The sequence below is a fragment of the Dreissena polymorpha genome, chromosome 3 (genome assembly GCF_020536995.1).
Source record: "Dreissena polymorpha isolate Duluth1 chromosome 3, UMN_Dpol_1.0, whole genome shotgun sequence".
In the NCBI taxonomy this organism is placed as follows: domain Eukaryota; kingdom Metazoa; phylum Mollusca; class Bivalvia; order Myida; family Dreissenidae; genus Dreissena; species Dreissena polymorpha.
Window position 1 is genome coordinate 59968734 of NC_068357.1, and position 26216 is coordinate 59994949.

The 26216-nt window shown below is 35.5% G+C and overlaps 1 protein-coding gene across 2 annotated transcripts in view; it reads right to left on the reverse strand.

Moving 5' to 3' along the window:
• The window catches only part of LOC127874375 (hemocyte protein-glutamine gamma-glutamyltransferase-like), a 30647-nt gene extending 4931 nt beyond the window's left edge, over positions 1–25716 (reverse strand). Inside the window, exons 1-13 of one of the 2 annotated variants that reach the window (XM_052418647.1) lie at positions 25312–25716; positions 22779–22985; positions 11395–11622; positions 10729–10986; positions 10266–10384; positions 7409–7513; positions 5930–6104; positions 3568–3706; positions 2266–2369; positions 1818–1980; positions 1121–1233; positions 701–780; positions 17–218 (exon numbers count right to left, since the gene is read on the reverse strand). In XM_052418647.1, coding sequence (XP_052274607.1) covers positions 17–218; positions 701–780; positions 1121–1233; positions 1818–1980; positions 2266–2369; positions 3568–3706; positions 5930–6104; positions 7409–7513; positions 10266–10384; positions 10729–10986; positions 11395–11622; positions 22779–22971 — 1879 coding nt within the window. In that variant the 5' untranslated portion in view covers positions 22972–22985; positions 25312–25716. Of the gene's footprint in view, positions 1–16; positions 219–700; positions 781–1120; positions 1234–1817; positions 1981–2265; positions 2370–3567; positions 3707–5929; positions 6105–7408; positions 7514–10265; positions 10385–10728; positions 10987–11394; positions 11623–18546; positions 18851–22778; positions 22986–25311 lie in introns of those variants that run through there. The other variant, XM_052418648.1, reaches the window with a different exon arrangement.
• Between the last annotated feature and the right edge of the window lie 500 nt (positions 25717–26216).

The following is a 26216-nucleotide window of genomic DNA, read 5'->3' on the forward strand; positions in this document are numbered from 1 at the left end:
ATCACATTTAACCTACTTTGGCCGGGTACCAACTCCACTGCGTTAATTTTCCGGGAAAGCAGCTCCCGGTGGAAGACGCCGGTGTAGTACATGCTGCCGAGTACGAGAGTGCCGTTGCACGTGCGCCGCTCCTGACCCGTATTCTCCAAGGTCACGGTCAGCTTGATGTCATTACCCATGAACGTGTCCGGGTCACTCACCACCGACAGTTTCACATCCTGGCATCGACGACAAACAAAACTAGGTATTGTATCAAATTCTAAAATACTTCAATCAGGTAAATAATACAAGACATATTTAAGAAATGACAATTTATACATTGTATGTTTCCCAGATGTATCATTTAGGAATATCCTTTGCTTGTGGGGTAATGTACCATTTTATGTTATGAGTATGCAAGACATATTTTCTATGATCACGTCTAAAATTGATTGGATGTGCCTTATTATGTTCGAACACCTGATGTGATGTACATGTTGTGATCAATGCATTGAACATATCTGTCTTAAAAATGTATATTTCATAGTTTCTGATGTTGTATAGGCGGTTTGAATCGTGACAATATTAGTTATAGATAATCTATAATCATATATATAACTGCCATCTCAGAAACATTCCACACATTATATATGATATTTAGTAATTACACGTAACAGTCAAGGCGCAAATACATGTCGTTTGTAGGCCTATGCGTCTATACCTCTGCAGTGGTTTCATACACGTCCGTCCGCTTTGAGAACTTGCTTGCCTGTCGGATAGCGGCCCTTTCCTCCTCGGAGCCTGCACGAAGAACACGTGCATAACAGGGCATAAGGTATGCGTAATTTTAGTATTGACATCGCAGCGCATATACATATAGTATAAACATTATGAATGTTGGACTCCTATTCTTGTTAAAGCCAGACTGGTATTGGAGTTCTCGACGGAAGTATTGCCGTTGAAGATGTACATTGCGTACGTTATGATTTATGAAAAAATCGTTGCAAGTTTACTGAGGAACCTTTGGCAATGATCAATAAAAAACTGTAAATTGCTTGATTACCGTATGCATTTTTTCCCCAAATATTGCGCATTTGGAAAAATACTATCATATTCCGTCAAATAAAGATAAGACAAGCACCTTCTTCGAACTTGTACTGGTTGGTGACATCCTCTCGGTCCGGGTCCCCGTGCAGCATCTCCCGCCAGGTGGCGCGACCGAACGCTCTCTTAGTGCTGATGAACTTGCCAACGCTAAATAGTTGAATAATAAGCAATATAATAGTGTTTGTCATTTGTTGTGATTAACCGGAATTAACTGACGTTCGCGACGATGACGTTTCTTCACGGATCAGAATGTGCGTCCGGCACAAGAACGTTGTGTACGGTTTTTTACGCAGGGTATTTATAAAAAAGTGTGCGCATTAAAGGCAGTTTTCATTAATGAAAGTGACAGAAGTTTTGAATACATAGAGGTTTCGAGCAATATTAAGTGAACAAAAGTCTCAATTTTTAAGCAAATTAAAGTATATATTGTTTTAGAACTATTGTTGTATACGCATTTACTGTGAACAAGGTTAATTTGATTGTTGACGAGTTTCTTCTTAAACATACCGAGGCCGCTGTAGATGTAGTTGACTATCTGTGTGAATGGCGCTTTTTTTGGTGGAAACTAACTCTTATAAACGTTTCATACGTGTATAGAATAAAAATATGACGACCCCAAACAAGAAACCCAATCAATGGCAATGGCGGTTAATCTTTTAAGAAGCAAGCGTGGAATGACTGACAAATAACACTGCGAATTGGTGGATAAAACCAAGAAAACACTTTCTGACCTGTTTTTCTCAACTTGCTTGCGCTCCATGGCCCCGTCCTTGCCGAGGATCCAGACGACCTTGTCGGCGTTCACTTCCGCAAACACGAAGGGGCCGTCATAGGGCAGGTTCACATTGCCCTCCTTGATGGCTCTCAGGGACATGGGGCCCATGCAATATACGCCTAGGATAGTTAAATATGTATATTATAAGTATTGGTGACAGTATTAGTAGGGACATGGGGCCCATACAGTATACGCCTATAATAGTTGAATATGTATATTTTAAGTATTGGTGACAGTATTAGTAGAAGTTATATTAGTCGTAATAAATGTAGTAGTAGTAGAATAAGTAGTAGGAGCAATAATAGTAGTTTATTTCACACCATATTCTCATATCGTTGTATGTTTTGGAAACGTTTTAGTACAATAGTTTCACGTATCCGAAATGACAGTTCTTCGAATGTTACCTTCGCTGGTTTCCTGTGGCGTCGCATCAATAGCCTGCCATCCGCCATAACCAGCTGGAAGATCCGGTCGCGACATCCACACATCGTTCCACACGTGGAAATTCCTAAGCGCCGGAAAGTAAACATTGGCAATATACCCATCGCATTTAAAGGGATCTTTTCACGCTTTGGTAAATTGACAAAATTGAAAAAAGTTGTTTCAGATTCGCAAATTTTCGTTTTAGTTATGATATTTGTGAGGAAACAGTAATACTGAACATTTACCATGGTCTAATAGAGCCATTATATGCATCTTTTGACGATTTTAAAACCTAAAAATTATAAAGCGTTGCAACGCGAAACGAATGAATAATTTGGAGAGTTCTGTTTTTGTCGTTAAATTTTGTGAAACTACGAAGATTGCTTATATAAGGTATAAAATACGTTTAGCTAAGTACTCGGCGGAATAGCTCAGTATATAGAGCGTTTTTACTTCAGGACTCTGGCAGGACTCCAGGGGTCACTGGTTCGAAACCTGGTTCGGGCAATGTTCTTTTCCTTTTTTTAATTTTATTCTTGATTTTTTACTGGAGCTTTTACGATATAATGTTTACATTTATCGATATAAAGCATTTAATGAATAAGTTAAAAAATGCCAAAATCTGTGAAAAGGCCCCTTTAAATAAAAAAAAATCTTAGTTTGACTATGTTCTACCCGTAATTGTTTTTACGGAAAGAGGTCTACAACTAAATAATAATTGGAAAGCATTCAATTGGAGTTAAATTTTGACGAAATGTCAATTTTTGTAACACCGCTTGTTTCATAACATGTACTGCGTAGAAATCACGTGCTTACTAAAGAGTACATTGTAATATAAAGCAATAATGAAAACTATATTAAGCTGAATACTATCGATATATCGAAAACACCCCTGTCATATTCAATCGCATGTCCTTTTAAATGCATTAAAATTGTATGTACACTTCTTTTATGACAAAATCCCGGACAGCCGGACGGATGTCACTTTTCTGTTCATTTTATTAGATAAAAGTACCGGGCTATTGATTAAAATAGAAGTTAAAAGGGTCATTGTGGCGTAGTCAGGTAATGTCCACCTTACGATCAGGAGATACCGGGTTCGATCTCATTCAGAAAGCATCCCAAATATATTATCTTAAGGCACCAAGCCCTGATTCTATTCAGGAAACTTACTCGAGTGTGACTCACTATTTGTAAGGTTTACGAAGCAATCGATCTTAACATAAAAAGGTTTAAACTAAAATTAAAAGCTTCTGAATTTATATGTGTCGGCGACGTCTCACCATACGGAATCGTCGTCATACTCCTTGAGTGGGTTCCCTTCCGCGTCGTAGTGGCTGTCAATGGTGATGCTCCCGTCCGTGTCATGCGCAGACGCAAAGTTCGTCACGCTGCGCGCGGGAATCCCAAGAGCACGGCACACTGAAAAAAGTGATGCAGATTTTACTGGACATTTTAACAAAACGAAAATGTTACCATTATGACGACTCATTTTTATTTTATATTATCTCAAAGATTTAAAATTCGAATTATTTATTCCTTACTTTAACATTAAACATGTTCCTTATAAAATGATCCAATGATTCATAACATAATACATGTAGAGTTTTATCCAGTCGTGAACAAATTTAATGTCAATTGCATCAAATGACGATATTTAAACGTTGAAAACCAACACTGTTTTCATCTTAAAATTATGTGCAATGAAGACTGATATTATTCCAATTGTCAACGTAAGGTAATAACTATAAATCAAAGCGCTGTAGGCACTGAAGGCCTGGGGCTAGATTTATTGTGACGTAAAATGCATTTAGGATCTTTTGTCCGAATTTCTCCCTTTGTCCGTATGTATACAGATTGGCCCTAGCGGTTGAGTGCAGAAGCTCAGAGACTGTAAGAAAAGACAATATTTGTGTATATACTACAGTGTACATAGACGTTGGAGGACAACACGATACTGGTTGTGGGAACGATAACCTTTTGTTCAACTCTACGGATCTGGTAGAGGTTCGTCTACATAGGCGGTGAAGATATACAACAACAACAACATGGCCGCAAAAAAACTGTTATTGTTGGCGTCAAATAAATCACTTTCAATAGCCTACAATAGCTTTCTATTACATAATTAACAGATCAGGAAAACACTCATACTTCCTTTGTAATGTGTATACAAAAGAAAATCCACTTAAGCCCAAGTCTCACTATTGCCGGTAGAGCCCCGGTCCATCCCGGTTTGCAAACGCCGGTCGACCGGCGAGGACCGGGATGATTCGTAGATTTTTTTTAACGCAGTCACACTATTTCCCGGTGCCGCCCAGGTTGAAGCCGGCCAACAGCCCGGCAGAGTCCCGGTCAACCCGGACTGGCTACGGTTTATCCCGGTGAAGCCCCGGCAGAGCCCCGGTTGTCGCCGGTAATGCCCCGGTTGAGCCCGGTGAAAGCCGGCAGAGTCCCGGCATAGCCCCGGTAGTGCCCAGGTTGAGCCCCGGTGAAAGGCGGCAGCGTCCCGGCAGAGCCCCGGTATTCCGTAACACCGCCGGCACTCACCGGGGCTATACCGGCATCAGACCCCGGCAGAGCAACGCCCCGGTTTCACCCCGATCGTAGCCGGTAATGCCCCGGCGAAGCCCCGGTGAATGCCGGTGGCGTCCCGGCAGTGCGCCGGTTTACTTGTGTACCGTAGCTAAACCGGGACTCTAACGGCATTCACCTGGGCGTTGCCGTAGCTCTGCCGGGGTCTGTATGGGCCCCGGTAGAGCTATGGTGCCGTCCCGGTTGTTCCCGGTGCCGCGCCGGTCGTTGCCGGTCCTTCCCGGTGACTCCCGGAGGTATTAAACATTTAAATTCTTTCCCAGTGGAGCCCCGGTTTTTTCCCGGTTCATCCCGGTCGTCCCCAATGGAGTCCCGGTTCATCCCGGTAGAGCCCCGGTAGAGCCCCGGTCCATCCCGGTAGATTCCGGATCACGAACCGGGGCACCGCCGGCATCATAGTGAGACTGGGACTTTACCCTGGTAAAGAACGGTGTACATATTGTGTAAGTTGTCTCACGTAGAAATTTACTTTTCGCGCTCGATTTGCGCACTCGATCTGCGCAGTGAAATATCATACCCGGGAACTTCGTATATTTCCGAGAATGATCATGAATATTTGTTGTTGTTTTTTTTCATTTTCTTTTTTCTTGAATGACTCGTTAACGCACAATCAAATAACAATATCTTAAAATATGTTTGTAAATACCAAATATAATGTCTTAAAAAAATGTATCAGAAAAAAATTATTCTTACTGTCTCATTGGACACTCGTATCTTTTCGGCCTAGACCGTCAAGTGAGGAACTTATTCTCGCACGAATATGCAAACAATAAAAACTGTCGTAGCCAATGCTTAGCAATTTTGCTTTAATAATATTTGTTTACAACTTTTATGACACGGTCATGTTATTTAGTAATGTTCTGTATTTACAATGTGGTTTATTGAGATCTGCGAAGAACTTCTTTTATTGCGCATGAATTAAGGGGTAAATCGGACTTTTGGAAATTTGGTTCTTGGCAGCAAGCCAATTCTGACTCGCTCAGAAATTTGTATCATTACTATGGCCTTGGGGCTACGCCCCAGGCCAAAAATGCTCGTTCTCGTGTCCCCTACCCGTGGTCACTAGTCCGGAGAATACCCAGCACTGGCCGAACTTGACGGTCGTCTTTGTTTTATAGAACTGTTCAAGTATGGCCACACTTCCGGTCCAGTCCAGCGGTGAGGTGCCGTCCGTGTATTTTCCGCTCCAGTTCCCCTCCAAAACACCGTCGTCGTCGGGACAGTTCACCTTAAGACGATTAAAAATATAACAAGAATGAACACAACGGTAATAAACTGTACGGGCTGAGTAAGTTACTATTAAGTACGCTAACCTAACTGTAAAGGCAATATTTTGAAGACATGAGCATTTCTGTCACCGTCTCATAGGTGACGTCGGATTAAGCGAAAGTTGTATACACTTTTCACATGTTAATTAACACTTCACATTATTAGATAAATCCAGGAAAAGCTTAACCTAATTCCCCTCATGATTAAGTTGAACGTTAAGCTTGTGGTATCCAAATGGAATGGGTGGCTATTCGAATAAGCTAAAATAAGGCTTGCCTCTTACCACAGGTGGTTAGCGTGTGGCTATGATATTAATTAGTGAAAACATCATTTTGAATGATAAATAATCATATTATAACGAAAAATTAACTTTTCTGAAAAAAAATATTTCACTATCAAATATATATATAACAAGGTATGCAACTCAAAATCAGCCCAAAACGGGGTGCATCGCTTTGAACAGCCATATCTTCATCAATTTTGCAGCGATTTTCACGATCTCGGTCTTATTCAACGCAGAAATGAATTTCCTTTCTGGAAATGTATATGTCTTGCAATATTTTTACAAATGGTGGGTCAACTTTTAAGATATAACACGATACACAACACGCATGACCCAGTTGACAGTGATCATGTATTTTTTATGAATGAAATCTCCAGTTGTAAAGACACACCTCCGCATTGGACCAATGAAATCACTCGTATGTTTAAAATGTCAGTTAGTTGAAATGTATGTAAACAAAGGTTTCAAACGGCGCTGGACAGTTAGTCTTGATGCAGAATGTAACGACAAGAACGGTAATAATGTTTTTTCATACGTTTTATTGAATTATGGTATCGAACTACACGAACTTTATAGGGAAGTTGCCCTTTACTCCGTGAAGATTTCAGTCTTAAAGACAGCATGATCACTGTCAACTGGGTCATGCGTGTTGTGTATCGTGTTATTTCTTAAAAGTTGACCCAGCATTTGTAAAAATATTGCAAGACATATACATTTCCAGAAAGGAAATTCATTTCTGCGTTGAATAAGACCGAGATCGTGAAAATCGCTGCAAAATTGATGAAGATATGGCTGTTCAAAGCGATGCACCCCGTTTTGGGGTGATTTTGAGTTGCATACCTTGTTATATATATATTTGATAGTGAAATATTTTTTTTCAGAAAAGTTAATTTTTCGTTATAATATGATTATTTATCATTCAAAATGATGTTTTCACTAATTAATAGCATAGCCACACGCTAACCACCTGTGCTTCTTACCTGTTTTGAGATCGCGCGCGAAACTACCACCGGATCTCCTCGGGCTTGATCCTTAACGCTCTTGTCCAACAGGTAAAGACAGCAGTCCAGTACGTCACCCGTGAACTGTACATAGAAAATAGAAAGTGGGGCATAGAACATTGCAAAATATGGTGAAACACATAGAAAAATACTACTATCACGGATAATAGAACATTGAGCATGGATCATGAATCATTTCATACCGCTTGGTTATTGAACATGAATTATGTAACATTTAAAGCTCACTGAATATGGATTTAGACCAGTTATAATGGAGCATTGCAAATAATATTGAACTTTAATCATGAACTGTTTAAAATGGATCATCAAAATGGTTCAATTAACATGGATAACTTAATATGGCTCATTGAGTATGGCCAATAATTACTGAATACAGATATTAAATTGGACCTTGATTACCTTCCCTTGAATTCGGGTCATTAAGCACGGCTATTGGTGTTTGATTTAGATTATTGAACAGGGAACGACGACTAGGGTTAATTGAACATGGTTAATTAATTTCAGTAATTGAATTAGAATTATTAATTAGAATTATTTAACAGATTATCGAATATTAATTATTAAACATGGAACATATCAATGTACATTAGCCATTTACAATTAACCCTTACAGTGCTGGAACCAAATTTTGAAGGCCTTTGCAAACAGTTTGGATCCAGATGAGACGCCACGTTTTGTGGCGTCTCATCTCGATCCAGACTGTTTGCTATTCTGATAGTATTCCTTGAAAAAAAATCGAAGAAAATGCTAATTTTAGAAATCCTGCAGACGACATTTTAGCAGACGACAAATTTCCCAGCATGCAAAGGGTTAAACATGAGCAGTTGAAAATGGACGATTGAATATGGGTCATATGATTATGTAATTTGGGCGATAGAGCAAATTTATAGAACAAAGCAATGCATAATATCAAGCAGAACTCGGAGCATCGAGTATATAAAAAAGGAAGTGTATTTACTGCAATATGAATGCTATAGAAAGCGAATTTCACTTTTTATTAGTATGCCCCCTATATAAAGAAATTAGACAACAATACCTAAAACCATACTTTCGTCATTGGCCAACATTGAACAAATTCGAAATTATAATGTCATCAAAATCAACAAAGGAACTAAATAACATATCAAAATATGTTTATTTTGCCCTCAAACTAAGGTCAAATGTAACGTAGTATAAACTATATGCTGTTAACGCCTTCATTTTTGTACGTCTATTAAAACAGATACAATAATAAGTGAATCGTATTAATTATGATTATTATTTCCTTTTGCCTACTGTTTAAAATATTAAGGTGATCGAATGACTGTATTGGATAGAGTAAAAGTGATCAACTTGTGCGATTATTTTATATAATGTTGACTATTTGTAATGAAGAAGATCACTTCTTTGTATGATTTTCAAAATTTGAAAATGTAGTTGTATTGTTATCATTATCAATTAGAATATTCTAAAGTTAATTATTTTGTTATCATTATCAATTAGAATATTCAATTCACATAAAAGAGACAGCAAACATATGTTTAATGCAAATTATTAAATAAATCTACTCATTATTTTTTGTAATTTTAACATAATCATTACGTAATAGTGTTACTTAATTAAGTCTGTGTAATTGAACAATTTTTAAATTTGTAATTGTATCCAGCATTGAAAATATAATCGATCATTTAAACAATGAGAACTTTTTTTTGTAAATGAAATTCACCACCGAAATTATATATTCATTATGTAAATGACTTATTGATTCTATTCTTTGAATGATTTTGACATGCCTTTTTTCTTTTTTGTTTTACCCACTATTTGTATACATCATTTTGTGTTGCACTTTTCAAATACATGTACCATGTCTTTGCTATTTAAAACACATACTGTGTATAGGCTATAAATTTGCAATATGCTATTTAATGCCGAATAAACGTCATGTTATGTTATATGGCATAGGGCAAAGGACATAAGTGCAATTGTATTTCTTATAACTGAACAGACAATTTATTATGACTGATACATCATGCAAATGTTCAACGTCTTAAATACATACAAAGTTAAAATAAAGTTATGACGCGCATCTATTTATAAAAAAGTGTTCAATTTAATTAATCCAAAACCAAGGTCATATATAATTTTCTTGTACATTTAAATTTCAAATTTGGTAATATCTATTTGTCAATATATAAAATAAATACATGTTAATTGTACAAAAATAAATTTTATAAAGAAACCTTGGGAAAAGGTACCATTAAATGGTAGTTAAGAGTAACTTTAATTAGCAAAATATTGTCGGAAAATAAATTAAAAACAAAATTATTATCAACATTCATAAGCTATAATTTTAAATATGTTATTTCATGATCAGATTTTATACAAAGTTTTGTATTCAGACTTTCTTGTAGGTTCTGTTAAAAATTCTTTACGTCATTGACCATCTGTGTATATACTTTGTTGTAAAATGCGTGTACTCAATTGCTTTGAGCCTAATGTATTTTGAAATAAACCCTTAACTCTAAACTCTATCAAGTGAATCGCGTTCTGACAAAACTGGGCATTCTGCATGTGCGTAAAGTGTCGTGCCAGATTAGCCTGTGCAGTCCGCACAGGCTAATCAGGGACGACACTTTCCGCTAATATTGGATTTTTGCTAAGAAGAGACTTCGTTTTAACGAAAAATGTCATAGAATCGGAAAGTGTCGTCCCGGATTAGCATGTGCGGACTGCACAAGCTAATCTGGGACGACACTTTAAGCACATGCATTATGCCAAATTTTCTCAAAACACGACTCAAATCTCGAAAATAGCACCATCATAACCTAAGGAGTACCTGGCCAAACACCCATGGCTTAGGAGAGATCCTTTTGTGGCTGCCCGAATATATCTTGCCCGTCTCGTTAAGAATGTACTCGTTCAAGAGATGTTCGTCCTTCATGAACACTCCATCCTCTAACGTAGAGGATAAAATGGATATTCATGGAAGTAGTTTTCAACTTTACAACATTGCATCCATTTCTAAAACTATGTTACGTAAGATCTCGGAAGTCATGGTAAGAAGTTCGTTTGTCAGCGACACTTATTTTCTAAACCGGTGTCGCTATCATAAAACAATTGGGTCCAGATGGCCATAGATCGCTCACCTGTGTATTGTCTTATGTGGAAATTTGTTTGCAAAACAATTTGGCTTTAGCTCAGGTGAACTCTAAATTTGAGTCTTATATATCTTAAAAAAATACAACGTCGCAAGAAAAAAAGGTATAATTAATATTGCAGGAGCATAATAAAAGTCTGACCTTTGCACCAAGGGTTGAACAGGACATAAATCGGGTCCTTGTGCTCATATCGATAGACGTTAATGGACGTGTCGGAACGCTTCACGACGTCAATCTTCATTGACCACTTGCCGACGAACGCCGTCGGCGGGGTCGTTATTTCCACTGTCAGAGCGTTTTCGGCCTCGCCGGTGATCCATCCACCCCACTCGCCCTTGACGTCATCCGCCGAGAGAATGAACTCCACATGCGTCCCCTTGGTGGGAAGCGGACGGGATCCTGGGCGGGAAATCAAGCGACAACGTTATGTCGTTGCATTGTAGTAAGGACTGGCAAGGTAATTTGATGGCATTCAGGTTAGCACTGTGTAAGCATAGATAATTTTGTATCACAACGGAACATTGTTGGCTCAGTTGTTTGTTATGAAATTTGAGTAAGACATGATGATTTTCATTAGACAGATGTTACCGAAGTGTATTTCAATATATAGAGAGACGTGCATTTTAATGAATATTGTGACGTGTATCAAATGAAAAAGTAATGTGCATTTATATAAATATAATAGCGTGACTTTGATCGAATTCGCAATTAGAGAAACTGATCTGCTTATTTATTGCAAATGATTTAGCTTCAAACAATTTTTACAAGAATTTCGCGATATTTTTACATCGATCGTTATCCACCTACCAAACTGAAAAACAAAGCGAAGGTCGTCTGCGCCCGGGTCATACTTCCGATTGAACGTGATGATCATGGTAAATGGTTGTCCGCGTCGTGCGACAAGGAACTCCCGCTCGTCGTACACTGCAGCGTCTGTGATGTCGAACTCCGCCGTGTGGTGGCGCTGCACGTTAGACCGGATGTCGAGGTTTACTGCCGCTACACTCAGCACTTCCGGTGCACTCTTATCGGGTGCTAAAACGAACATTTAGTTTCAAAGCTTGATAACTTTCCTCAAAAATGCCTGGCAAGAATTGTAAGTATTATACATGTTTAATAGTCCTTGGGTTATCGACTATAAGAGCACTGTCAACTAAGTTGTTATTTGATCGATTGCATTGCATGTGAGTTGATAAAGAATGTTCACATTTACTGTTTTGATACACGAATATAATTTAAGAACGAAACTAGTTTACACCCCCTTGAACCACTGAACATTGGATTTAAAAGCTTAACCAATCGGCCATCCCAGCTGATACATTACGCCATGCATTTGATACTTTATAAAATCAATCATCATTATAGCATAGAATATAACGAAAACAACATAAACACACAAAGAATTCAAATCGTTTTGAGTTTGGACCGCTTTATAATTTTATTAATTTCTGATGATTATTTCTCATAAAAGAAAAATGAGTTGTTTTTTCAGTAAGAGTCTTCTTTAGTAGTGTTATTTTCCCCCCTTATGTACAATGTTATAATATAATTCGAATCTGTGTACAATGTTATAATATAATTCGAATCTGTGTACAATGTTATAATATAATTCGAATCTGTGTACAATGTTATAATATAATTCGAATCTGTGTACAATGTTATAATATAATTCGAATCTGTGTACAATGTTATAATATAATTCGAATCTGTGTACAATGTTATCATATATTTCGAATTTGTGTACACTGTTATCATATAATTCGAATCTGTGTACAATGTTATCATATAATTCGAATCTGTGTACAATGTTATAATTTATTTCGAATCTATGTACAATGTTATAATATATTTCGAATCTGTGTACAATGTTATAATATAATTCGAATCTGTGTACAATGTTATCATATAATTCGAATCTGTGTACAATGTTATCATATATTTCGAATCTGTGTACAATGTTATAATATATTTCGAATCTGTGTACAATGTTATAATATAATTCGAATCTGTGTACAATGTTATCATATAATTCGAATCTGTGTACAATGTTATAATTTATTTCGAATCTATGTACAATGTTATAATATATTTCGAATCTGTGTACAATGTTATAATATAATTCGAATCTGTGTACAATGTTATCATATAATTCGAATCTGTGTACAATGTTATCATATATTTCGAATCTGTGTACAATGTTATAATATATTTCGAATCTGTGTACAATGTTATAATATAATTCGAATCTGTGTACAATGCTATCATATAATTCGAATCTGTGTTCAATGTTATAATATATTTCGAATCTGTGTACAATGTTATCATATAATTCGAATCTGTGTACAATGTTATCATATATTTCGAATCTGTGTACAATGTTATAATATATTTCGAATCTGTGTACAATGTTATCATATATTTCGAATCTGTGTACACTGTTATAATATATTTCGAATCTGTGTACACTGTTATAATATATTTCGAATCTGTGTACAATGTAACCATATATTTCGAATCTGTGTACAATGTTATCATATATTTCGAATCTGTGTACAATGTTATAATATAATTCGAATCTGTGTACAATGTTATAATATATTTCGAATCTGTGTACAATGTTATAATATATTTCGAATATGTGTACACTGTTATACTATATTTCGAATCTGTGTACAATGTTATACTATATTTCGAATCTGTGTACAATGTTATAATATATTTCGAATCTGTGACAAAATGTTGGACACATGATATTTACTATTTAGACACTCTTTGTGAAAGTTTCTTAAAGTAACGATACAAAGTTTGAAGACGTCTAAGAAGTCTAAGTTATATGTTATTTGAACTTATCTTATTATTTTCCTTTGATGTTTTGTAGCAGTCGTAGGTTAAGGTTCGATCCTGTTTTGCAAAACGTTTTAACAATAAACGATTAAGAGGTTGGCTATGTCAGTATTTATTGTACAATATCACGAACAATTGTGTCCGTTTCGAGCTATGACATGGGATTCGCAGTGTTCTGTTTCTTAACGGTTGGTGATGGTAAAATAGTCTGCCCCTTTAACCTCAAATCGTCTTTCAGCGCCTGATTGTATGTAAGTGCAACGTCAGGCGTGGGCTACATTAGGCAAGAGATTAATATTTGTCTCAGCGAATTTAGCCGTTAATATTATAGGATTCGAAGTTTAAATGATTTTGTTGCATGAAGTTATAAGACTTTAATAACCACCGATAGAACACAGTGATAAAGTATTTATTAACGTCCAATGAAATATTGAGAAAATGTCCATACAGTAGACACGAATGAATAAATGCATGTATCGCGTTTGTTAAAAATACGTTGACTTAGCAAATTGGGAAACATTCAGTTTTGTATTCTCTAACTTTCAAGTGATTCTGTAAAAACTCCTTGATGGTCTATGCTGTGGGGTAAAGCGTAAAGGATGTTCACTTTTGAGAAATTGCCACTTGTGTGCATTATCCAATTTGGTCTTCATGTATGTTATTAATCATCTATTTGTGTTATTCCATGTAAAACGTTACTGTTTTATACAAATAACATTCATTTTCTCCAACTTGATTAAAACAGTCCGCACAGGCTAATCAGGGACGATACTTTCAGCTTTTATGGTATTTTTTGTTTCGTTGAAGTCCCTCCTTACCGAAAATCAAGTTTAGACGGAAAGTGTCGTCCCTGATTAGCCTGTGCCCGTCTCGTTAAGAATGTACACAGGCTAATCTTGGTCGACACTTTACGCACATTCATTAAGCCCAGTTTTCTCAGTGCAAGGCTCAATTAATCGGCGATTGGGCGCCTCAATAAGTTCCACATGCATTTAAACTTCAGCAGCATAATAAGGGAAAGAACCTTACTACACCAGTCGACAAAATTATCGTTGTTGGAACGTTTGCGTGAGATCACCTTAAAACGGTACAATAAAGTTAGTCACGACGTGGTTCTGATACCTACGTCGTTGCCCGAAGTAAATCTCGCGAACACTCGTGAATGTTCGGATATCATCGCGGGAAATTCAAATGGAATATAATGTCACAAAAAACGAGCATTTTATATCTTGTTAAATGAATGTTACCATACCAAATCTAGCGCTGAAACTTTGACTATTGCTATAAGGAACACTGATTTGTTTTATTGGTTAACTTTATTTTTCGTAATATTTTACGAAATATTCGTTAATTTTGAGTGTTAATGGGGCTTTAACACCAGTGTTCACTCGGCTCGTTCAAGTCTTTTTGATTGAAGGATAATAAATCATCAACGCGAATCACATTTGATTATTTAGGCCCGATCGTACATTCATCGAAAGATTTCATAAATGCGTCATAGGAATTACAAAGTTGATCATTTTTTGGAAAAAAGTGACTGTTAGTGTTTAGAGCGTTGTTTTTGTAAGCGCACCATATATAACATTAAGATGAGACATTATGCAGAAAAGCACCCTCGTAAACCTTCTTTATCTCATCTGAAGACAATGAAATAGAGGATAGTTATTGGATTCGGTGGAATATCGATTTTAATTCCCGAGTGATTAAAGAAAATAATATTTTAACGAGGGGCGCAGCCACAAGTGAAAATAAATATATTTTATGACCACGATACATGAGAACTTTGTATACTAAGAAAGACCTAGTAAAATAAGCATTTTTGAGTTTTAAGTTAGTGACCAGGCAATATTATAATAATTATATACACCGTAGGTTAAATAAAAACGTGCGTTATATAATAGAGTCTGAAAGTGGAACTCGGTAATATGATAGTATACATGTCAATTTGGTAATGTTTAATATTTTGCATTCGTATAAAGCGTTTTCAAAAATATGCAGTGTTAAATGAATTGCTTAAAATACATTAAGTGAAATAAAAGTCGAATTATAATCTCCTTACGTTTTATGAAAATGACAATCAAGAGTCGTTAAAGTTTGTCATAGGATATTCTCAAGTATTTCGTCTGCAACCACTTGACAATTATCGAATAATACGGAGGGTTCAAGTGTCCAACGATTAGATCTATACATGTATACACTTGGAGTAAGTCGTAACGCTGATGGATACTTAAAGGGAAATTTTCACAGATTTTGGCATGTATTGAAGTTTTTCATTAAATGCTTTAAATTGATAAATGTAAAAATTGGACCCAAGGTCAACAGTTTTTAATAAATTGATTAACGGGAGCGCCGACCGTATTTCATGTCAACATGAAATAAAAATAAAAGTAACTATCGGCAATTTTATTTTCATAAATTCCGCCGACAGTGTTTAAGTCCCGCGTGAAAAAATAAATCTGTCGACGACAAAAATCAAAATTTATATTCGCAAGCGTTTTATCGGATCCGTATTTCCATTATCGGCAAATTTAATTGGCTGTTTAAAATAGAATAAACCAATCGTATTTATGTTAAAGTAAAAGCTTTGTTTGGGCATGCAAAATGGCGTGCTCGAAAGTTTGGGTTGACAACAATAATATGAACAGCGTCCGCGGCATTATTTCAAAATAGAAAATGTCGCAAATTACATGGTCAAGTCAAACATTAAGAATATTGAATTAATTGCGAATCGCGTATTAGATGGACATATTATACAGTTTTACGTAGAGGTGCGCACCTGTCGATTACATCATTTTAACACGATGGCGGACAATACAGAACAAATAAATTGTGACTCTCGGCAAAAATGGAAAATAACGATCAAATAAACGATGGAGATTATACATTTAGAAGGGATTACTGAAATGCAAATTAAAACATGTGATAACGAACGATGCTAAAAACGTTTTCGATGCCGACAACATATTTATTAGTAATCTACTCAGTGGATATATGTAACAGACGAGTGTTTGCATTCAGTTTACTCGCAAAGTTAAAACATCTGGCAGGATTATCGTTAAAAAATTGGATAAGGCAAACATGGTTTCATTTATATGTTAGTGGATCTGTTTATAATCAGATTCATATGCATATATTGCTTTATTATGTTTGTCATGCTCTACAGTTTACTGAAACAGCATGGAACTTTAATGGAAGACAAAGCAAGATAAATATATTAATATTAAATAAAGTTAGTTAAAAACATCAATTACCATTAAATGTGTTTGTTTATATTTTTATGTTTTTCCCTTAACTGCCTCTAATGTGATTAAATGTTTCTCTCAAAACCGGGTATCCAGAGAACTTTTTTTTTCCCTTTTTTGCATAAACTGTGCGTTAAAATGCCTTTTTTGAAAGTAATACACAATGCCCCTTTGCCCTCCTGGGAAAAACACTTATATGGTGTTATACTGTTAAGCGTTCCTCAGATTATAACAGTCTAGTCAGAAACATACATAATTATAGTGTTCTACTGTTGTATTTATGTAAATGACATTTTAGGTTCTTTTCAATTTGACAGTTAAAAGTTGTCTTGTGTTGGACTCTTTTTTTTCATGAATGCTACTAGTATTCAACATTGATTTCTACTCAAGAAATGTTTATTAAGCAGGACATTAAACAATAAAACAAAAAGATTACACTTTATTTGATAAAAAACAAACACTGAGTGATTACTTTTAATACTGTTTAAATGTACAATTTTTTATTCAATAGCAGACAATGAAGACATTCCACAAGAATTAAGATTAAAAAGAAATGTTCTTGAAAAATGCATTAATAACACTATTTCTATTGCTTTTAGTGACTTACTGTTTTCATAAATAAGATATATAATTAAAAAGTAACCTAAAAAGTTGGTATATAAATATTAAAAAAATTGACAAGTTTAAACTTTTATTTTTATTTTTTTGTCGACTCTGTGATATTTTTTCTTTTCCTTTTATTTTTATTTCGATCCCCCGACCCTATTTTTATAAAAACAATCCCGTAAATCAATTTATTAAAAAATGTTGGCCTAAGTAGCTCAAGTTAAAACAAGAATAAAATTAAAGAAAGAAAAAAAGTGATCCTAAACTGAGCTACAGAGAGAGGCGTGTTTTAAACTGTATTTGAACAGGCCTAGTCCTCGTCATGTCACAAAATATAATGATAATAACTCTCCAAATTATTCAATCGATTCGCGTTTGTAACGCGTTATAATAATTTTAAGGTTTTTTAATCGTCAAAAGATGCATACAATGGATATTTTTAAGAGCATGATGAATGTTCAGTATTACTGTTTCCTCGCAAATATCATAACAACAACGAAAATTTGCAAACCTAAAAGATTTTTTTAATTGTGTCAATTTACTCAAACGTGGAAAGGTCCCTTTAAAGAATTTTTATTGATAAATTACGTTTCACAGCAGATTAGTATACATCTTAACCCTTTGCATGCTGGGTAATTTGTCGTCTGCTCAAATGTCTTCTGCTGAATGTCTAAAATTAGCATTTTCTTTAAAAAAAAATCAAAGAATACTATCAGAATGGCAAACAGTTTGGATCCTGATGAGACGCCACGTTCTGTGGCGTCTCATCTGGATCCAAACTGTTTGCAAAGGCCTTCAAAATTCGGTTCCAGCGCTTAAAGGGTTAAAAAATCACACATGTCCAACATGTCGAACTGCATAAGTTCTTTATCAACAAGCAAACTGGTGTTAAATTGGTTCGTTTACGTCTTGTTGAATGGAGGATAATACAGCATGCAAACGCATCATATTTCATTCTTTGATTTTATATGGTTGAGGCCTGACCAACCATAGCTCGAATGCATGTATACATGCGTCATAGGAAATGAAAATTGGATCATTTACTGGAAATAAGTGACTATTAGTGCTTAGAGCGTGTTTTTTTCTGTAAGCGCACAATACTTAACAAATTATGAGGCATAATGCAATAAACGACCCCTGTAAACCCTTAACTTAACAATCAAGATATGCTCCGAATATCTTTTAAATATATATTTATTGTTTCACGTATTGTAATCCTAGTTAACTAATGGATAAATCTATTAACTTTGTGCCTATTACGTCTTACGTTGAGTAGTAACGGCAAGTTCTGAAACTATTCCAGTCGTTAGTGGAACGTGAAGCCCCGGATGCCCCTCGTAAAACGCACGTCTATCAACGACAGCCCCGCCAGGTGGCTTATTGGGAGTTGCCCATCGTGGGAAGAACTTAGTGCACAGATTACCCATTACTGTAGGTCCAGATTACACGAACATTTGTAATAGATAGTTTTATATATTTTGTTTTGTTAACACAACCACGTAATATTAATTAGACTAGAACTTGATAGATTTAGAAGCGATATTTGTTATTATGTTCCTCTATTTACTCCTCCTGATAAGCAAGTCTGGTACTTTCGGCATAACACACAGTAAAGATATACTACATAGCGAAGCACAGTGCCTGTTTTCCTCCGGAAGTTTTGTACAAGACGTTTAGTGTACCTATGATATGCATGCGCAAGATAAAACACTTGATTGAAGCAGAATGCTTTCCGAGTACATACGTGCTTCCAAAGGCAAATATTTTGCCGCTTGCTAATAGAATGAAACTGAAACTGGAACATTATGTCCCGCAATTACGCAATTGTGTATGTTAACAACATATTTCTGTAGATTCGTAATGTTGTTCACATATCGGGATTGAAGAATGATTGAGCAACCGTTAAGCACAATAATTATGATTCACTATTAATGAGTAGGGCCTTTCCGGTACTTAGTATGTTTTATGTTCCGGTATTTATGATCGTATAAATCAGATTTAAAACGCCGTGATTGTTCACATAGTTGCATGCAATATATAGAGGTGCACATGGGATGCAAGTGAAGATCCACGGATAAGTGCACACAAAATGATCAGAGAATGCTGCCTCAGGCGCGGAAGGACTTTAAACCTATAACATGGATGTCCACGGCCTACAGGTGGCATCGATGAATGGACTGCTTCATACCGTGCTTTGTCTCACGGTGTTATTTTAGTGATATTAATTTTTTCACACAATCCCTACAAACCAAGTTCTTTACGTTTAAATAAATTGACAAACATTAACTGTTTAACAGTTTCTTAGCGGGTCATAAAATCACAGATCCCGCTAAGAAAATGTCACTTGTAGTTTGTGTTGTACACAAAAGGATACTATTCATACATGGACGTTAACGTGCATGAGTATTTAAACTTTTTTTTAAAGCTGTCACTCGTTTTTAACGACGACGTGCATTCTTTACAAAACAAAACACAAATGTTATCAAATCATCTGTCATAAAGGTTACGTTTTTTTTGCTGATACCAGACAGTATGTTATCAAACATCGACTAAAATCACGGACTCTAGATCTCATCTTTTGTTATTTGACCGTTTCCTACCCACCCCTTAAAATAATGCATAACCTTGCATTTTAGCACGGAGTGTATATTGTAAAATCACGGACTCTTGATCAATAAAATACTCCGTGCTAAAATGCAAGGTTATGCATTATTTTAGGGATGGGTAGGAAACGGTCAAATAACAAAAGATGAGATGTAGAGATTGTACCGAATAACAGGTTTATGAGATAAGGCCCAACCGTAGTTGTATATTGTTTAGCTGTGGCATAAGCTTTTTATCGTAGTCTATGTCTGTATGAGCACAAATAATGGTATTTGAAACCGAAATTCGCGTATCGGACATATAATCAAATGGTTGGTTTAAAGTGCAGTCTATGATCAGCGTATTGTTTGCAATTCCATACAAATGCATATTTCATGCGGACTCAAATTTCATACAAAACATTAAATGGCGTGCTACCGGAACAATGCGTCTTTGCAAATATGCTTACTTTATATGCAATTTTAGTTCAGAGCTTTTAAGATAATATTATTTTCCAAATTATTGCTACCTACGTACGGAAGAGTTCAAGTTTGTTTACGTGTCCATAATAGGTTATTAATTCTGAAGAGATTTATTAGGGCGTTGACGTGTACATTATACATGATTAAATGTGAACATATTTTTAGGTCTTTGATGTGTATTTATAGGTTGTACAATTTTAAGATAAACGTTCTTTATAGTTAGCGAAACTTGAGGAGTACTCCACAATCGGAAATGTTCTGTTGTAATCTTTTCCGTCTTCATTTTGAAGAGCCATTTCAGTTTCTATAGTCACTCATTAGATATGTGATGTGTCGGTTCAGGTTTTCAATAGATTATTTTATATTAAATATATTGTCAAATGAACGAAACTAAAAAAGAGTACACATTTAAGCTATATTGACGATATCCTGATTTATGCTTCAAAATGTTCCGCGAGGAAGGACATTCTCTATATGATATCAATCTCAAACTTATCTTCGATCTGAAACTATTTCTAGTGCATGTAACAATTACTCTTAATGTCTAAATCCCGCAACAAGCGTAGGGACGGGGACAGTAATCAGCTCGCTTTTTGTATACTTTCCTAAAATATTTACAAAAGCCGTACCTAAAAGTTGGTAGTAGCAACGCGGTCGTTTGATTACAGTTTGATAATATAAAACACTAAGTACTATTGATATTATTTAAATTCATTTCTTAAAAAAACATTTAAAGAAATAAAAGTGGTACACGCTGATCAGAACTAATGTTGTAGTTTTTTTTAATTGCATGAACTCGGACTCTGTTGAGTGTTATTATACTATGGATCGTGCTTCTGTTCTGTTCTACACGTGCAGTCCACACAGGCTAAGCAGGGACGACCATTTTCACATACACTGGATTTGAGCTTAGAAGAACGTTTCTTTAAACGAAAAACACCATAAAAGGGGAAAGAGTCGTCCTGATTAGCTTGGCGGACTGCACAGGCTTATCTGGGACGTCACTTTACGCACATGAATTAAAACCCCTTTTGCATAGATCACGGCCCATATAATAACAACTGTGGTTTACAAACAATTTTCACTTGGAAAATGTTAATACAATAGACACAGTGTTAACCCCAAGATTCTTTAAATTCCGTTTTTAATAAATAAATTTGACCTCCATACTTATGTTGATATTTCATATCAGCAGACTTTCAAGTTGGAAACATGATATTCTCAAGGACTTCTTCTGCAAACACTTCACAATCATTTCACTTCACATAAGCTTCACGTGTCCAACGTTTATATACACACACTTGGTAAAAGTCATAGCACTGAGGGCTACTAAAAGTTATGGTACTTATAAATTATCTCTAGACTTAGAATTATCATAAGGCTCTGACTTTTCAAACTTCATTTCCTATTACGCAAAATCCTACGGCTCTTTTTTTGGAAAGTTTTAAGTTTTAAAGAGGTTGATGACATATCATGCACCGTGACAAGCAGCATATTTGATTTTTTTCTCTGACGGTCCATAGCTGGAGAAAGTTTTATAAATGTGTCATACAAAATGCAAAGGATATTTGTTAACAAAACTAATTTAGTGTTCGATTTTTTTGTGGCCTGACGGTCCAAAGCTAGAATGCCTTTTTTATGAGCGCCATACAGAATGAGAAGCATATTTGTTTCCGGAAGTAATTTAGTGTGTTTTAAGCGGGGTTTTCCTGAAGACGCATCAGTACTAATCAGATGACGAAATCAACGATAAATGTAAACCGTTTTCGTTGTTTTGAAATTTACATGGAATAAAACAATAAAAACATTTTTGTTGATTAAAGGCGTTTGAAATTTCATTCATTAGAGTTAACGAATAAACAACCTTAATAATAAACTTAAGTCTAAACCATGTATATACATATGATCGATGCCGTGATTTTTTCCGTAATTATTAATTCTAATAATAAGAATATGAAAGCTCCTCAACAAAGATCTGATGGCTAGAGTTTCAAACAATAAAACCTTGAATAAAACTCTTTCAGTGCGGGAACCGAATTTTTAAGGTCTTTGCAAACAGTTTGGATCCAGACGAGACGCCACAGAACGTGGCGTCTCATCAGGATCCAAACTGTTTGCTATTCGGATAGTATTCTTTGAAAATAATCGAAGAAAATGCTAATTTTAGAAATTGAGCAGACGACATTTTAGCAGACGACAAATTTCCCAGCATGCAAAGGGTTAAGCTCTTCTTCGGCATGTACAATCTTTAATAGCAGCATTCTGCGTTTCGAACAGTTTTTCATGACAACAACAACACAGGCCTCGACATTATATATTCAGACTGTTAAGTGCCTTTATTGGTCTATTAGTTCAAGCAATGTCTGGTGAATACGTTCTTGGATACAAAAAAAATATGAAGGAACATGAAAGTATTAGCAAACGGATGCCATACCGGTCTCGTCGGTGTCCGGCTCGGAGTCTCTGTCATCTGACCCACCGGGTAACCACGAGGGGCGGTTACCGTTCACGGAAACGAAGCGGCGTCCAAGTGCGCTCAGCTCCATGTTGAGGCTCCATGTGAGACCGCGTCCTCGCCTTCCTCGGGAGCGGCGTACCCGGCGATTGTTAAGATTGCGGCGTCCCATTATTTAAGACGGTACTGCAATCAGGCAATACTTATTCAAACCTAATATACGATGTAGCTTAAAAACACAAAGAATACGATTGCCGTTGTAAAATTATTCATAAACCACGCAAAAACAATACATTTTACTAAATAAAGAAAATTCACAAAATTAACATTAATAAGTTCTCGTAGGCTGAAATAATGTTCGGATCATTTTCAGTTCGAATCATATGTATTATGTCAATTGGTTTTAGAACAAGAAAAATAGACGTGAATATAAGCTAACCAATGAAATGTTTATGTGTGCGTCTGGTTTAAAGTGTGTCTTTCGTATGCATGTAAAGAAATCATTGGGTAAATAACGAAATGTCTTTACTTTCACGCAATTAATTTTACTGCATTTTAAATTGCTTAATGTGTTAAATAGTATGGTATTTATAACATAAATAATAAGTAATTATTAGATTCAAGTGACCTCTATAAAAAAAGAAAATGCCTTTTTAATAGAATTTTGCCCTACATATACAACTATGTCAAAGATCGGATTCATGAAATTTTCTTTTAAGCTGTCAAAGAGATTTCTCGAACATCTGATAGTTCAAACACCGTGAGCAATAGAGGTTCCATCAAATTGGTTATTTGTGTGCCGCGAATCATACGATTATAGATTAATTTACAGCAATTTCAGAATGCCAATGGCTCATTTGGTCACGTTTCAGAACACGCAATATGGTGACAGCATTAATAGACATATTAACCTAATTATAACAGGCATTTTAATAATGAGTAAGCGAGGTAACTATACATTATCATGCATAAATACATAAATAATGTCAATACATCATTAACAGTAGGTAATACATATTTTCCCGTGATAATATCAAAGAGGAGTAGTCGCAGCTATCAATAAGTGGTGCATTATTAATAAATAAATTTCCTCGTCCCTTAAAAGCTCATGAGGAGAAAACAAGCAAAAAATAACAACCGAAAACTTTTCATACGGTAATACATATAACAAGTTAAGTAATATAAGTACCAAAGTACATTGTAAGTACATTATAAGGAAACAAAGTATGAAAAACAATAGAAGAGATTTCACGGAACATGACGCTGTTATTTTCCTGTATGAAAAACACCTGAGCGAAACGAATAACAGGGTATCATGACATGTTTGTTCGTTGTTAGACAGGTGTGCGTTAGATAATTCATACGTTAGAAACTGTATAACTATGCATATTGATGTCTTACGTTACTGTACAGGATGGTGTATTGAAATATATATGAGTCGCGTTCTGAGAAAACTGGGCATAATGCATGTGCGTAAAGTGTCGTCCCAGATTAGCCTGTGCAGTCCCCACAGGCTAATCAGGGACGACACTTTCCGCGTTTATGACATTTTTCGTTTAAATGAAGTATCTTCTTAGCAAAAATCCAATTAAGGCGGAAAGTGTCGTTCCTGATTAGCCTGTCCGGAATGCACAAGCTAATCTGGGATGACACTTAACGCACATGCCTTAAGCTTCAGTTTTCTCAGAACACGACTCATAAAAGCGCTGATTTCATCCTGTACTGTATGACAATTGCTATTTAAGTACGGACGGATATAAAGCAAAATATGTAAGTAGAACAGTAAAGCTTGCAACACAAAATATATAGTAGATTGCATTACAGATTTTATAATATAATTATCATTCATACCGAAACATAGTTAGACGTATATCGGTTAACAGAAGCAATCTGTACCATCAGGTTTGAAATATTCGTACATTTCATTCACATACAAAACAAAAGCAAAGTTGAAGCAATTTATATATTTGTTGTTAATGTGACTCATAGGCCTATTATGCCGGGTGTTCTTTTTTGCATTGTATACATATCTGTCAATACCCTGTACGTAAACACATGTCACTATAATAAAAGATTATCTAGATTGAAAGATTATAAATCTATTTGAGCATATGCCAAATGTCGACTGAATAAAATAGATAGACGACATTTATGGAATACGTTTAATTTGTAAATACGTATCACATGGGCACAAACATATAAGAAGATCTATCTAAAATTGCAAAATCGACAATGGAACACAGGTTTCTGAACACAGGTACGAAATCAGAAGACATAAGTTCAATCATATTTTGCACATTTGTCCTTTTTTCTATTACATGAAGGTATATCTTTACATATTAAAACTGTATCCAAGTTACGTTCAAGTATAGAATGGTGTTCGTCTACTAGGGAAGTACAGAAAATACATGTCATTTTCTTTACAGATGTAGTAAAATAAAATAAAAGAATAACAAGTAATATTAAATGCGAATAATTGTATACTAATTTAAATTATTTATCTAGTACGCACCTTTATGTCGAATTCGTAGTAACCGTCTGCACGCGTTTATATATCGCCTAAGACTGGGAAAGACACCATTCAAACTAAAAAATGTCGAATGACAGTTTTCCAAAAATGTAGTCTTATTTATACCCTAGCTGCACGCGTTATGTTCCTCTTGCGTTCAAATATTTTAGGTATACTCTTGCACAATTTGAAAAGAGAGGTGTCGAGTTACATGGAGACACATCGTTCTTTCAAAGGCTCACACTTAACAGACTGAATAAGTCACAACCAATCCGTTTAAGTAACTGTCTATTGCATTCCTTAGATAAATTCTCAATATGTATGGAGTAAATATAATGATAAAAAGTCACTCGATTAAACATATTAAGTTTATGTTCTGACCCGGCACGCTTGCTTGATCAGCAGACGATTTATTGCCTATTACGGAGAATTCCGAAGATTATCGGTGTATTCCGATTGCCGATCACACTGTGAGCTAGTACTCTATTTGATTTTTAGATGGTCGCTACTAGTATCGATCCTCAATAGAATTAATTGTTTATATAAGGGATAAATTTATATGTAAAGATACATTGGTTTTTATTGGTCAGTCAGGCTTTAACAACCGAAGATTATTAGTCTCCTCCCCTGAACATTTCATTATCCTTCATGAGCTAATTAGTGTTGTTAACAAATGAGTAATCATCGTAAACATTGTTTTGTGGATCTCTTAACTCATGATTTAAAAAACAACAAGAGGGCGCGGTTATATTTTTCTTACGGACAAGGATCCATAGGCGAACAATCAATCATAACGCGAAGAGTTTCAATAAACCTCTCCAGTTGATGTTAGTAACTTTAAAATATATTGCTTTAAAATATGAAGTACAATAGAGTCGTGTTCTGGGACAACTTGGCATAATGCATGT